At 33.0% G+C, this 15,056-nt stretch overlaps 1 protein-coding gene and 1 long non-coding RNA gene across 7 annotated transcripts; both read right to left on the bottom strand.

Annotated features, from left to right (window-relative positions):
• Positions 1-1,798: 1,798 nt before the first annotated feature.
• LOC137828458 (uncharacterized) lies at positions 1,799-6,333 on the bottom strand. Its single transcript, XR_011083890.2, has 2 exons — positions 2,460-6,333; positions 1,799-2,328 (listed from the first exon to the last, which is right to left on the bottom strand). It is a non-coding gene; the product is annotated as an uncharacterized LOC137828458 (long non-coding RNA).
• Positions 6,334-10,979: 4,646 nt separating this feature from the next.
• LOC137827694 (tubby-like F-box protein 8) lies at positions 10,980-14,856 on the bottom strand. Of its 6 annotated transcripts, none has more exons than XM_068633958.1 (5): positions 14,713-14,856; positions 13,347-13,817; positions 13,124-13,211; positions 12,145-12,277; positions 10,980-11,947 (listed from the first exon to the last, which is right to left on the bottom strand). In XM_068633958.1, exons 2-5 carry the CDS (start codon positions 13,692-13,694, stop codon positions 11,218-11,220), a joined length of 1,299 nt encoding a protein of 432 aa, XP_068490059.1. In that variant the 5' UTR covers positions 13,695-13,817; positions 14,713-14,856; the 3' UTR covers positions 10,980-11,217. The 6 variants fall into 6 exon arrangements, with proteins under 6 accessions (XP_068490059.1, XP_068490061.1, XP_068490062.1 ...); XM_068633960.1 differs by having other exon boundaries at positions 10,980-11,944; XM_068633961.1 differs by having other exon boundaries at positions 10,980-11,944; positions 14,533-14,855.
• Between the last annotated feature and the right edge of the window lie 200 nt (positions 14,857-15,056).

The following is a 15,056-nucleotide window of genomic DNA, read 5'->3' as shown; positions in this document are numbered from 1 at the left end:
CGAAAACATGAGTTATTTCACATACGTCGATAATTTTACTAATACTTTATACACACACAAAATGGGAAGACCCCTTATAAAAAATTACAAGAAACATAGGATCACCAACAATTAAAATTTGTAGGAAAAGCTTGAAATCCGTAGGTAAAAACTAATTATCTACAAATTATCCATGAAAAATATTGTAAGAAAAACATTTTAAATTCATAAGTAAATTCATGTGGCATAATCATAGTTACATGTTTATATAATTGCATACAATACGATTGATATTCACATGTAATATTTTTAGGTAAGAAAACAAATTTTGTCTTACATTAAGAAAGAATCGATAGAATGACACCCAATAATATACTATTTAAGTTTGAACGACTTAAGATTTTATACCTTACATTTTGGAGTTCTAGTGATTTTTTGGATTCACTACACGTTTCAGAGAATTTGTTTTGTAAACGCAAAATGAGGTTAAGAAAATAAATGAAAATCGAGCTTTAATGAAGAAATTGTAGAATTTTTTTCTTCTTCTTAGCCTTATAAAAATTGTATATATAGTAGTTAAGAAGTATTGAGTTTTATATTTTGGGTCAAAGTAGAATAATGTGCAAATAGAAAGAAGAGTAAGGTGTAAAATGGTAAAAGAGGGGTGCAAATAGAAATGTAGGCAAAGAAGACATGAAAGTCCACATGTTTTCCTCTCCTCAATTGAGAAGATTTTACTCCAATGACAGCATGTTATTTGTCACTCTCCCAGTAGAAAGAATTGTAACAATAATGAGGTTACACTTGTCACAATCTCATTTGAGAAATTTTAAGAGACTTTTTCCTATAAATAGAAGTATTTTGTACATGCTTTTTTATCTTTGATTTAAGTAATAAAATGTTCTTCAATTTGTGAGACACTTTACTTGTTCAAAGTTTTTTTTAGAGATGCTAAACAATCTTCTAGATTCTTCCTAGTAGTGTTGTTGGCCCAACCAAACTCTAAAATGGCCAAACTCTAAAAATTAAGTGTTGGCCCAAAAAAAATTTCACTACATGTTGAAACAAATTTACTCATACTAAAGTATATAATATTGCTTATGTTTTTCAATAAAAAAAAACTTTTAAAAATATAAAGATTTCATGACATTGGACAATAATTGCATTGTAATAAAGTAATTAAAAAATGCAATTACAAATCACAGATAAACTATTTTATGCAAGTAATTTTAAATTTATGTAGATTTTCACTATAATTTTTTGACCAGACAACTATAAATATTCCTAATATTTGATTTTTTAAAAACTAATTATGAGAACGAAGATAATTATGAAATCCATGTCATTTTCATACTCTTATTATTTACATTATTAAAAGACTTTCTAGTATATAATATATTGAACAAATTGTGAGGCAGAAAAACAATCCAAATAACGCTGTCAAATAGTACTTCCATTTTCATTTATAAAATAAATCCACACCAATGATAAAGTAAACTTAATATTTTACTTCAAATACTCTAATTCTTCTAAGCAATGTATGGCGTTATATTAACATTATCAAAATAACATTTTAGGTTTAACAACGAATAAAATTAAAAAAATTAAGATGCAGCCAAAATTTTAATAAAATGAAATAATTTTCTTTATTAGTGTGAAATTAATTACTTATATAAAAGATGATTTGGGAGTAGTATCATTAATGTGAAGTAATGAAGCAAGTTCTAACTATATGATTGACTATTTAAAGCCTTTTCGTCCACTATAAAAGTATTTGGCCAGCAGAAAAAATGTACTCAAATTCCTGCTTATACTTATTTATCAGAATAATCAATTGGCTTGTTACGTTTGAAATACAAAAACGTTCTGTTTGATTCATACCTACAAATACCAGTACTTCTGCTAGTCGTTTTCCAACCAGACAACATCATTCAATTTTCCAACAACCCTCATTGACCTGGCTTTGATAGATTCAAGAAATTGAAGCACTCAACAATGACCCAAAACCCATAATAAATCACGAACTTCAATTTAATTAAGCAAAAACACGTCCTAAAAAGGAGACACAAGACGGGTTAAGAAAAGCTTGAATTTGCACGAATCATTTCCGAGTACATTACGTCACATGAAATATGCAAACATCAACTGAACAACATCGAGTTCATCCCAATCACGGTAACCGACCACATCAAAATTGGAGACATAAATCTTTATCAATATCACGCTCAAAAGTAAACGTCTATATAGCATCTCAGATTTCGCTCTATCTATATACAAAAGAATCTCCGGCCACAACTCACAATAAATAATAGATTTGCAGCTGAAGATTATTAACGAAACCGCGTTTCCCTGTCCATATTATTTCAACAAGGAAATTGTCAGGTTAAAAGCACTGTAATATTTATATAATTTTCATCAATCATTATACAAGAACACGAAAGGGCATTAAACATAAGAGTAAAAAAAGACGGAAGGCGCACAAGAATCACCATAGCTGCTACCAAACTTGACAAGTGAAATTTAAAAACGTTCGATCACATTGTCCCTATAAAACAAAATATCGGTGCAGCTCTTCAGAAAAAAAAACACATTACTGACAAGACATCACTATGCACATGAACAATCAAGTTAGCCAAAAAAATCAGGAAAAAAAGACATAAAGAACATGGGAACTCATAACAATTACCTAAATTCCATGGGCAATATTTGATCAATGCCACACGTATTACACACAAAAAATGCATAACAGATAATAGTAATGTACAGAAACTATTTTGTGCTCTCAGATAAGTTCAATTGGGTACTATTTCAACATCCATAAAAGCCTTTCGACAATCCTCTTAGCACTTCAAACCCACAACCTCCGTCATCTCTACTTGCCACCAGCAATAATAATAATAATAATAATAATAACAACAACAGCAGCAACAGCAGCAAAGAGAATGAAGAGAAAGAAGAGAAGCAGCAGCAGAGTTGGTGATGGCAGTGGGAAGAAAGGCAGAAAAGATGGAAAGGCTTTCAACAATATTCTAAAGTACCATATCTCACAATGAGCATTCATCATTGGGCAAACAGAAGAAATATGACACTCAGTTATAACAAAAAACATTTAAGTGCAAAAAAAAAATCATAACTAAAATGACACTATCAACTTAACTAGTTGTATAAGAAATAAAAGGCTTTAATATACAAAGAACACCGTAGTGCAGACAAGACCCTCAACCTCCTAGCAATACACAAGTGAGCAAACATGTATTACCTTAACACGAGTGAACAAACTATTATAAAAACCTCAACAACACAAGTAATAATGATTTATGTTTACATCCGATGCATAATATAGAAAAAGATAAAACAGTTTTTTTTGGAACATAGAATTGATTTAGATAATAAACTAATAAATGTTACAAAGCTAATCACGAAAAAAAGAAAAGAAAAAGGCTTGGGTTTATTCTTATGACCACGAAAACGAACAAAGATTTCATGGCTACTGAATTACTAGAAAAATAGTTCGAGGTAGCATTATCTTCAATAAGAAGCTTTTTATAGTGTGGGCCATATGTTTCTTCAAGTTAAAACAATATTAGAATATAATCACTCATGAATATGAAACAGAGTTAAAAATTCAACACATTCAGTAAACAAAACAATATTTGACCAATGACAGCTGTAAAACACAACATTGATAATTTATATACTAAATACTGATATGTAATGTTGTAGGAGAATTTGGCTGTTTGGTATTTACATGCACATGCAGAATACTTTACTGTTGGTTCCAAACATCAACTGGAATTCCTTCCAAGTGAAAATATCTAAATACTGAAATATGTAATGTTGTAAGAGATTTTAGCTGTTTGGTATTTACATGCACATGCAAAATACTTTACTGTTGGTTCCAAACATCAACTGGAATTCCTTCCAAGTGAAAATATGTGTAGCTAGCAACAGACACTGACGGACCACTTTTGGAATAAAAGGTAAAGCGAGGAACAGGTAAGCAAGTGTAGATGTAAAGGACAAACCAAGAGAACTAACAAGGAAAAGCTGTGGGAGTGTGGGAATGACTCTTTGATATGAAAGAAGGAAATGACTTGAAAAAATCATAAATTTTGTATGGAAGAGAACAGAGTCATTTCCATGTCTTCCTAAGTTTTCAATTTTGCTGATAATACTTGAAAAATATCAAGCCTTTAGTCAAAATCATGGCCATCAAAAAACAAATAATACAAGTGCTTTTTTATCTTGCCAAACAACACATTGTAGAAAAAAAAACATAAATAGGCACTTCAGACTTTAGAACAGTTCAGTCCATAACACCAGGAACATAGATCTTTTACATTCATTTTTGGAAGAAGTAGTCCATAACCCTCAGATCTCATGGCTAAGTAAAATCATCTACGACTTCTAAACAGGCTTCATTCACATCCCACATGCACCAACTACATACATACACATAAACTGATGGAGAGATAGAAAGATAGATAGATAAATAGATAGATAGATACTGAGAGAGAGAAGTAATGGCACATGACAGGTTATGACCAAAACAAAGAAGTCGTTCGATGTCCATCATTGGGCAGGACAGAGAATTAAATCATTACAATGAAAGTGGGAAAACGGGAGAAAAAAGAGATTTTGACGTGAAACCATGTGAAGATTTGAGAAAGAATTAAGAGGGATAGAAAATGGAGCAGCACCTGTTGGGGTTCTTGGCCTCTAAGATTGGAAGATGACTAAAGCAACTACATTAAAGGGGAAAATCTCAACCCACCACCTATTCTGCCACTGTAAAGGCGTTCAAAAGAAATTCAATCTGTCTGTCAAGTCATCACCAACTTAACCAACTTCACATGGAGTCGTTTTAAACAAAATTAGCGTTGAAACTGTTTTTTAGTCACTTACATTGGGACCAAAAGTGGCATTAAACCTAGATTTTAATAAAAGAATGTTAGCATATCATCATTAAATCTAAGAACAAATGTAAAAAATCACTGCCAAAAGAAGAAAAATATATTGTTAGAAGACAGGAAAAGCGTAACCCTCACATATCAGCTAAAGAATTTTCATTAGTTTGGCTATTTCACAATATCATGAATCATTTACAAATACACAAGAGAAGGAAAATCACATCCAGTTATGAACAGAACAAATAAGTTGCTAACTAGTCAATTCGGTATCACTGGGCAGGGTGAAGAGTTACTACATTATAAAAAAATCACATAAACAAGTCTCCTTGCACATTTCCCCTGATTATTTCAAATGCATTAAGCCACAGGGTTTCAGATGTTAATAAAAAATTGTGTAGTTCTGCTAACATATCTAATAAGAACAATAGAAAAATTGCTGAAACAAACGGAGAACACTGGTGTTGCAAAATAAAATAGAACGCATAACCCTCAGATATCATAGCTAAACACAGATCATCTACAGCTTCATCACAGGCTTCGTTCACAGCCTTCTTGCACCATCTCAAATTAATTTGTGTATATATATATATATGTATGAATAGAACGATCGAGAGATAGACGCGCGCACACACACACACGTAGAGAAAGACAGAAAGAGAGAGAAAGAGAAAGAGATAGGTGCAGGTCCAGTTACGAACAAAACCATGTAGCTGTTCAATAGACTATTTATCCATCATTGGGCAGCATAGAAAGCATCATGCCAAATGTCATCTAAATCAGTTAAAACAGTAAACATGAGTTTTAACCCCAGGAAACCCTAGATCAAAATTTTGGTCACTGCTTCATATTTAACAAACAAAATCCTTTCAGATTTAACCATCTAACAGGTTTTAATCGGCCATTTAGCCGTCAAACTATTAGTGTTTCTCCAAAATACAAGTAATCGAGAAACGAAAGAACAAAAAACGTAGAAAACACCAAACAATAACGAAGACGGCAAAGGGAAATATAGCATGATGATATCACAGAGCATAGACGGTGCTACTCCATCATCGGGCACATACAAACAGAACAAAACCTTCGGTGAACTGAGGTAAAAGCGTGAAAACGCCCTCAGATCCCATAGCTCAGAACAAATCATGCAATTTTAAGACAATGGCGTTCATCAAAAGCCTTCACAAACAATGTAACTGTGTGTGCATGACGAAAAATCTTGGTGGTGGTGGCGACGGCAGTAGTTAGGTTAAAAGCCAATGAAAAATAAAAAACCAATGAAAATCTGTTCAATACACTGAGTTATGCAAATATATTAAACCACAGAAAACAAAAACTTCCGTTGAAAAATCATGGAAGGACTAAAAAGTGAAAAAAAAAATTCGAAAAAGTGGAGTGGCGTGGAGAAGAACCAACAACGAAAAAGACGCAATGGTTTTTAGTTTCGGCTGCGTGAACTTTGTTTTGGGCAGTTTTTATTTGGGTTTGTGTGTGTTTATGGGCTCTGTATGGGCCGATATCGCTTTCCCAAATTGCTATTCAAACACCCCAAGTTAAAAAAAATGATTTTTTACATGTTTCTGTTGATCAAAATCAATTCAATTGAAAACAAAATTTTGTTGATTTTAATTTTAATTTTTTTATATAAGTATTTTCACAAAAAATAAAAGTAAGAACTTGAAAGGCTGAAATAATAAATCGAGTTCAAATAACATGTTCTTTTCACAGTGAGTTTTACAAGAGTAAATATTGCAATACCAAGCAAAAAAGTAAGAGTAAATTGGGATGTAATAGCAAGCATTAAAAAGATTGAAACTCAATGATACATTGGAATTTTTATTTTTTATCGGCAATAAAAATAAATAAATAAATAGGAACCAGTTCAGGAGTGGTCCAACCCTTATACATAAATACCTGACAATAAACTCCTATTAGATCACCTACCTACCAACTTAGTAAAGGGATTACCAACCAACACTACTCAACCTTAATGAATCAACTTCATACAAGCCATAGAATTTAAAACCCAACCAGAATACGGGAAATATGCAAAACGAGACTTTGCATGAATCCAAGACCATACCTTAACTTGCACCGAAGCGAACACTTCAAACACATTTGCCACTCCGCTATTAAAGATGACTGAGTTTCTATAATTCCAGATTTCGCTCACTATGTCAACCCAAATTGTACAATGGACAAGTAATCGTGAAACATTTATCATACGAACTCTGGCACAGTTAGCATAAAAAACTTGGATCCTTACACAATATCTATCTATCTATCCACTTTTTTAAAAGAAATTAACACGAAGCACTTATTTCCGCAATAAGGTTTCAAGCAATTTGAGAAACACGTTTTAAGGTAGATACGTGTTCTTTCTGTGAATCTGGTGCTTCCTAATAGTGGAAAAGAAAAGTGTGAAGTAAGTGAGAAGATTATCTTCCAAAATATTTGGCACGCACTACTGAGTGTGAGTCCAAATCCAACGAAATTCAGGATTTTTGTGTGGGGTAGGATTTTTTCATATAAAATCTAGTGCTCCACCAACAAAGACCATAACAACAAAGAAATTTTACTTTCTTTCTTCCTACATGCGCATGACATTCTTCTGGGACCACAATTATTTGAGAATCCACTCATATGGTCTACAACATTCACGTTTCAGGATTATCGTTCAATTTTAAAGTTGCCCTTTCAGACATGTTTCGGTTCATCATATGTTTATCATTCCATCCATCTTATACTATATTATGTCCTATCATCTCTTCATACACATACACTCACAGGGATACCATATAATAATCACTACCAAACTTCATCATTAACTTTCATTACACTTCATAATTCAGCTACAAAGTACCTGATTCCTTCTATTTTAAAAAATAAATAATAGTTCATGTAAAATGAAATCTAACTAATTTAATCGCTAATCTAAGTGATTAAGAGTTCCACTGTTTTCGGTCAAACCTTACAATAGAACCTTGGAAAAATCTTGTGGCTAATAATGGAGGAGGATATTTGCCAAAGAGATTTGGTTTCTTTCGAAATTCTAAAGCAAAAATCATAGATTTTGTTTGCTTCATGAGTTTCACAGTTAAAGAGAAAAGATGTGAAGAGATATCTACGTTTAGATTAAGGATTTTGTAGAGAAAAAAGAGAGAGTAATTTCTCTCTCCCAAATATAGAAATATAAAAATTGAAACAAAATATCATGATTTAAGATAATAAAAGTATTTATCTTTTTATTTTGTTTTTTACTTTACATGGAACAAATTTAATTTGTATGGAACAAGTTTATGGACTCTGATAAATCTATCATATATTTTTTCATTCAATGTAAAAGATATTTCCTTTTTAATTAAAAATTAATTTCAGATTCATAATCAAATCCTTAATATAGATTGAAAAAGAAAATTAACAATTATTTTTTATGTAGTTTAAAATTATTCAACATAAATACAACCGTCAACTTAATTTGAAATTTTCTTAGCTAGTAATACTATAGTAAATATAGAAAGTATTATAAGACGATCATATTCATGGATTTTTTTTCTTCTCAACACATTAAGAAATAACCCGGAAATAAAGTAGAACTAAAAATAGAAAAAAAAGAGTGACGTAACTATTTACTAGACTAATTTCAAAACACTGACTGACGAAAAAACTACATGCGATGAAAGGTTAATGAATAAATTACTATAATTTTTAGAAATTACATTCCATGATGAAAAGGAGGATAATAAAATTATAGAAATTGCAATTTTAAACCACGATGAAAAAAAAAGTTACACATAAATAAAGGGAAGAAGAAGAAATAAAGTTTTTTTTTGTTAACAAGTAAATTTTAGAAAATTGTATTAAATTATAATGACCTCTTTTCACATTAAATATCCATGGTCTTCTCATCTTTCAAAATAATGAATTAAATATTGAAAATATCATTAATCACCGTTTAAAAAAAATATTAATAATGATTATAGAAACTATTTTTCTTGAATCCACGTACATCATAACCTAACTCTCTAGGTTAACTTTTCCCTTTTTGTTTTGGATAATATTTTTATTTAATTGATTGTCATAATCTAAGACCCACCGTGCCGAAGGGGGTTACTGCTCTCAACCCCATGAAACCACGTGGGCTTGCACTATACATTTATATATCAGCTTACCTTTCATCCCTCAGAACCAACCAGAGGAAGAGATGGAAGAGGGAGAAATGGAGATGGAAGAGAACTTCATACTCCATGGCTTTCAAGAACACCTTCGAGATGCTATCAGAGGATGCACATCAACCTCCATCATCTTCTGCATTCACTTCATCACCAACTCCACACCTTGTTACAATTAGTGGCTCAAATGCTACCAGTGCTCACTTCTCGTAAGTCTGTCAAGGAGTTCAACATTTTGGGTATGCTCTCCTCTTGTCTATTTAATTAATCATAGAACAATACTCTCTACACTTTTTAACCCTTGTAATCATCACACACTTTCATCTCTTTAACCAGATCTCACTGTATTTCTAAAAACTTTCATCTTTCTAATGCTCATCTCAGCACAAAATTCTCTCATCCTGCACTCTTGTGCATTTGTACCATGTTCTTCCTATGTGTGCCACAGGTTTTGATTGGTGAATAAAATAGTTGATGTTAAACAAGAAGAAAACAGAGATTTTAACATGACATAGTACTAGGAAATGTATAATGGGTTAGTTGTGTTGGGATAGTTAATAATGTTCCACAATACATATTTTTGATAAAAGTGTGTTTTGTGTATGTCAAATGTATATGGGATTGTGTGTTTGTCCTCTGGTTTTTGCACTATATGGTTGGAATGCACCTCTTGATATACTATTATATCATAGCAGTATATGTTGGTAAAAACTAGACAACTTTAGGAAACGTGGCAATTAGCGAATTGAATGAGTATTTATGATCCATATCAACTTTTTGCCAAATGGTGCACCAATCTTTATTTACCGACACAGTGGCCATCAAATAACTTCAAAAAAATTCATTGTGCAACAACTTTCATTTGGTTATGGTGGATAAGATATTGATATCAGATAGGTTAAGGATGATTAATAGTAATAAAATAAACAATCCACTTGATAAATATAAAATACTATTAAAAAAAATGGGTGGCATTGTTAAATAGCACTTGGATCTTTTAGTTTTGAAACAAATACTACCTCTTCTATTTTTAAAATTTTTTTACAGTAGTTCTCTTTGAAAGATATTCATATCCATTATATTTTGATTAAAATGATATTCCACTATTATGTTTTTAATAAAATCATACTTTTTTTTATTTAGAAATAACATATTATCTAAAAGTTAAAGAAATTTTAAAAAATTGACCAATTTAATTATTATATATTAATAATATCTAAAAACCTGACAGTCAACTCATAAATAGACTTATAAAAATTAAAAATATTTAAGAAAATATTGTTTTAATATAAAATAAGTAAACTATTCTTATAATTAGATGTGATATAATCAGTCGCAAAGCTTATAAGGGCGAGGTAGTCTCAACTTTTTCCAATTTTTTTATTCATTTTGAAGTTTTTTCTTCTTGAGATAATTAAGGAATGTGTATTTTTTCACATTATTTATTTACAAGCAAATTAAGAGAAATTTATATACGCTAAAAAATATTTTTTTTTAGTTTTGTACAAAGATTAAAAACATTAAAATTATGTTTAATTTTAATTTAAATATATTATTTTAATCATCATTCAACTGAAATACAACTAATGGAGCGCACTTTTTTTCGATGAACCTTTGCAAAGCAATGTGCTCGCTCCATTTGTGCACGGAGAACTTGTTCCTTCATTTGTTCTTCATTTCAATTACAATCAAGCCCCTCTAAATTAATCAGACCTCGATTAAAAAACTAAAATAATACAACAAATTCTATAATCGCAATACTTTGTTTATTTTTCATAAATACTTCTGGGCGACCTCTAGGGCTTTACAATTCCTCAAAAATCACAACGATGGACTGTGATAACTGTCACTCTTTTTTGTTGTTGCAAAGATTTATGAAATCACCTTAAATATTTAATGCCAAATTTTCAATATACACCATACCTTACGGAAGCAAGAATGCTACTACATTTTCATTACATATTTATACAAAATATGGAAATCTACATCATCGAAGTTTGACAAAGATAGTATTGACTATCAAAAAGAAGAGATTGTTCCATACTTTACAGTTTAGCAGTGAGATGAAGAACAATGACTTCATGGAGCTTCAACATTCCTACAAATATCTAAAATGGAGATTAAATCCTACTTTTCTTACCACACATATATATCTGTTGTAACTATTCACAAGCCAATTTTGTGTCAAAGCTAGTCAAGCATATAGCAAAAGCCTGAAATGCAGATAGAGGGTAGCGGTAGTCCATTGTAAACATATCCTTGCCAACCTTGCCAAACTGAAGAATGATCTTGTCATGGTCAGAAGAAGAAGACTGTGGTGGGTGGGATAGTGTAGGTCCTGATCCTATAGGGGCTGGGGCTGTCATCGATGTCGCAGCAATCAGCTGAAAATTCTTTACAGAGGCAACAGTGACCCTTCCTCTAAAGTTAAGGCACCAACACTGAAGCTGTTCATGCCACCTTGGGGACTTGTTCTTCAGAACTAATGGTACAACCTTTCCCTCCTGGTCTTCACTGCCGGTTCCCATTATGTCTGAGAACCTAGAGCTGCTAAACCGGGTTGAATTGTCAATTGATTTTGAGAAGGAGATACTTCGGAAAGAATCCTCAAGGGGGTGGGAAAGGAGCTCTGGCTGCCCTGGGACAACGCCATTAGGCTCAAGAGATGATGCAGGAATTGAGTACATTGTACAATTCATCCTTCGGGGTCCCCTAGTACCAAGGACATTCAACTCATAGGTGACCTGACCAATGTTGTAGCTGCCGCTAGGGACCTTTGGAGAAACCTTTTTCGAAAACCTACGGCTACGCCCAGGTGGGGACAGCATAGCATTGTTGTACGGTGGTTGTGTATCATAAATTATAAACTTTGTGCCAAGAAAATTTGACCTGCTACAACCACAAATTAATACAGTGCAAGTCCATAATGACTACAAAGTAAAGAAACAATTTATTTGTAGTACTTTCTTGAGTGATGGTAAAAAAAATTATGCATAAATTTAGATCTTGTACAGGGCAATAAAAACCAGAAAATTGTCTGTTAATGCAAAAATGCATGCCAAGTAGCCCCAAAATTAAGTCTTTCTTACCTCAGTTTTCCAATGTACGTACTACTAGATCTCGATATGTTATCTGCATCCATTGATATAATATACTCCGTGCATGTTGTTCTTCTGGTCCTTTTTGCAGAGAGAAGAAACTTTCCATTTTCAACAAGCAGGGCTGCAGGAAGGAACACGGTTATCAGTCCAGAACAGGTCCCAAAAACAATGATAGCCAGGAACATAAAATTGCTAAATGCATATATATATATACAGCATATTGGAACAGCAAGACATTTGTCAACTCAAGATAAGGAAGTACTTGTGCCAGCATAGAAAACATTTGAACCAATAAACCAAGTAGGATAGGCAAGGCATGAATTATTCTCTCGTAATTATAGTCAAACTAAGCATAGACATGCCTCACAAACGGCTAAAACATTAGCTAAGCTAAGAAGCCAAAACAAACACCAAGTCAAAACGATGCTCTGAACAAGGTTGAATTATTTGAATGGATTATATGTGACCAGAATAAGCTAGAAGTGACATCCCAACCCTCAAGTAACTTGGTGGCCAGTAGATATTACTTACTTTCACAAGCTTCAATAAAATAACACAAGAAGCTTGTAAGTGGGCCGCAACAAAGAATATGACCATCATATTCGAACACTACTACTACCTATATTGCGTAAACAACAATAGGTTTTTGATGAAAAACGAATTTGGACAAACAGTTCCCAGTGCCACTAGGAAGCTGTACATTTCAAAACAACCACCTCATTCCATCCCTTTTCACCAATCCAAACATAGAAATGAACATCATAAGCGCTTAAGCTGGGCAAAAAATCAAAGAAACACCACTAAAAGTTCAAAGGTGACCTTGGCTCAGATTGATAAGGGAAAAGGTCAATAAATATATCAAATGCCATAAGTACAAAAATTACACACTGAAAGCAAATCAAAGAAAGAACAGATCAAGATTATTATATAAGTTCATATATGTTAGTGTCAACAAAGGAAAGCTCACCAGGACTGAGGCAAAGGAAGAGATGGTATGTCAGCTTAGATTTCTCTCTCTTGATGAAACACTGGATGGTTCCATTCCTATGCCCAGGCTGCAGACAAGACAAGAATCAACGAAGCATAAAAATGTAAACTTTGATGATGGTACAGATTTCATATCCTTTATACACAAAGCAAATATTTTACACATATTCTAGGCACAGGATAGAAGAACAAAAGGTTCATACCTGCTTCAGGGCGATAGGGAAAGTAATCTTCCCACAGAGTTCAGGACTGCTGACAATTTCTTTGCACATTTCTCTCCAGGACTTGCACACAGCAGCACATGCAACTACATGCTTACGACCAGGCCATGTACTCTCACTTGCTTCCAATCTATTAATAACATCGCGAAGGAGCTCTGGGGGAAGGCTAGCCCACCGGCTGTTCTGTATGACCGCTGGCTGCTCCTGCAACTCGTGGACCGAACTGCGTGACTTGCCCCTGCTATGGCCAGGAAGCCTTACCTCAAAGCTCCTCCTTGATAGGCTTCCAAATCCATCCCTTACATCACGAACTATGCTGCGGAAGGACATCTGTTCTAATATACTCTCACCCCAGAACTAAATATATCATCAAAGTGCCACTAAAAGAATCAATGTTCCACTCTAGTCACTAAGAGGACGTCACAACAACTGAAACCTTAGAAGAGTGAGGAGCTGCAAATAAAACAAACTTTATTTTAAATTCCTCCCTCAATGCTTAGTGATCAAGAAGCAAAAGAGAAGGAAGATAGAATGGGGTAAAGCACAAAGTGTATGAATAAAAGTAAAACCCCACATGGACCTAAAGGCTAAAATTCCATACTTTAGTCAGAAACATGTTTTTTTAAGGGTTTTTAAACCTGGTTGTGTTTCTCTTCAATCTAACTTAACATAGGAGCAACTGAAGCAAAATAAAAGGCTTACTGAAGGTTCTATTGTATACTAACTTCGACTATATGTTACTGTAAAAGGAATCTGATTTCCCTATTTTTTGCTACGGGAGTTACTAGGTCACGAATCGAATAAAATACCCCCTCAAACGCACAGGGGCAGAGGCAAACAAGCACACGAGAAAAGAAAGGGGGTCTTTTTTCTAAACGCTGAGATCAAATAACATAACAGGGTCTTTAAAGAGCAGAAAAATAGATCAAAGCTCTAGACTACAACTTTCTTGGTAACCAAATAACAAGAATCCGGAAGAATTCTAGAACCAAAACTCATATTGACTTTATTGCAAGTTCCCAAAACTACACAGCAAGAAACACGCCGGGGACTACCCAAATACAAATTTCACAAAACCAAGAGTCCATAGAGTAAAAAAATAGAAACTTGGAAAGGCGAACAAGAAACCCAGAAGAGTAAAGAATTCAAAGTTACAAACCATACATACCTAAAGACACCTGGGTCTCGAAGTTTCCCACGCCCCAATCACGGCGAAGGGAAAAATAAAGAGCAAAGAAGTTTGAACAAATGGAGAAAGACTAAAAAGATAAGAAATTGAATAGAACGAAGGTGCGTTCATACACATAAAACCACACAAGGCGATTAGATGAAGATGTTGCTGACTAACCATGATGTTCCAAAGTCGTCTTGTCAGATTACACGTTTTTAGATCCTGTGTGCTTCACAAATCACAACTCTCTTTCTCTCTCTAACTTTTTTCTTTCTCTATCTAACACAACGGCTGACTCTCTGTTAGACACGGACATGTAAGAAAGAAATGGAGAAGCCTTATATATAATATTATAATTGCTTACCTTCAATCATATTTAGAATGTTATGTAGATGATACTTATATTATTAACTGTATGTATCATATTTTATTAAAATAAAAGTTTAAATATGATTGAAAATAAATACCTATATTTATAATATTTATTTAAGTTTTTTTCCAAAAGAAAACTGCTCAAAAAT

The sequence above is a fragment of the Phaseolus vulgaris genome, chromosome 7 (genome assembly GCF_051622355.1).
Source record: "Phaseolus vulgaris cultivar YP4 chromosome 7, ASM5162235v1, whole genome shotgun sequence".
NCBI lineage: Eukaryota > Viridiplantae > Streptophyta > Magnoliopsida > Fabales > Fabaceae > Phaseolus > Phaseolus vulgaris.
Note: the sequence above shows the minus strand (reverse complement) of the source record. Positions and strands in the feature narration are given on the sequence as shown.

Coding starts and splice junctions, on each gene's coding strand:
- LOC137827694 (XM_068633958.1), bottom strand. CDS start 13,694: ATGTCCTTCCGCAGCATAGTTCGTGATGTAAGGGATGGATTTGGAAGC. Junction 13,212..13,346: donor TCCCTATCGCCCTGAAGCAG/GTATGAACCTTT, acceptor TCTTGTCTGCAG/CCTGGGCATAGGAATGGAAC. Junction 12,278..13,123: donor CTTCCTTTGCCTCAGTCCTG/GTGAGCTTTCCT, acceptor TCCTTCCTGCAG/CCCTGCTTGTTGAAAATGGA.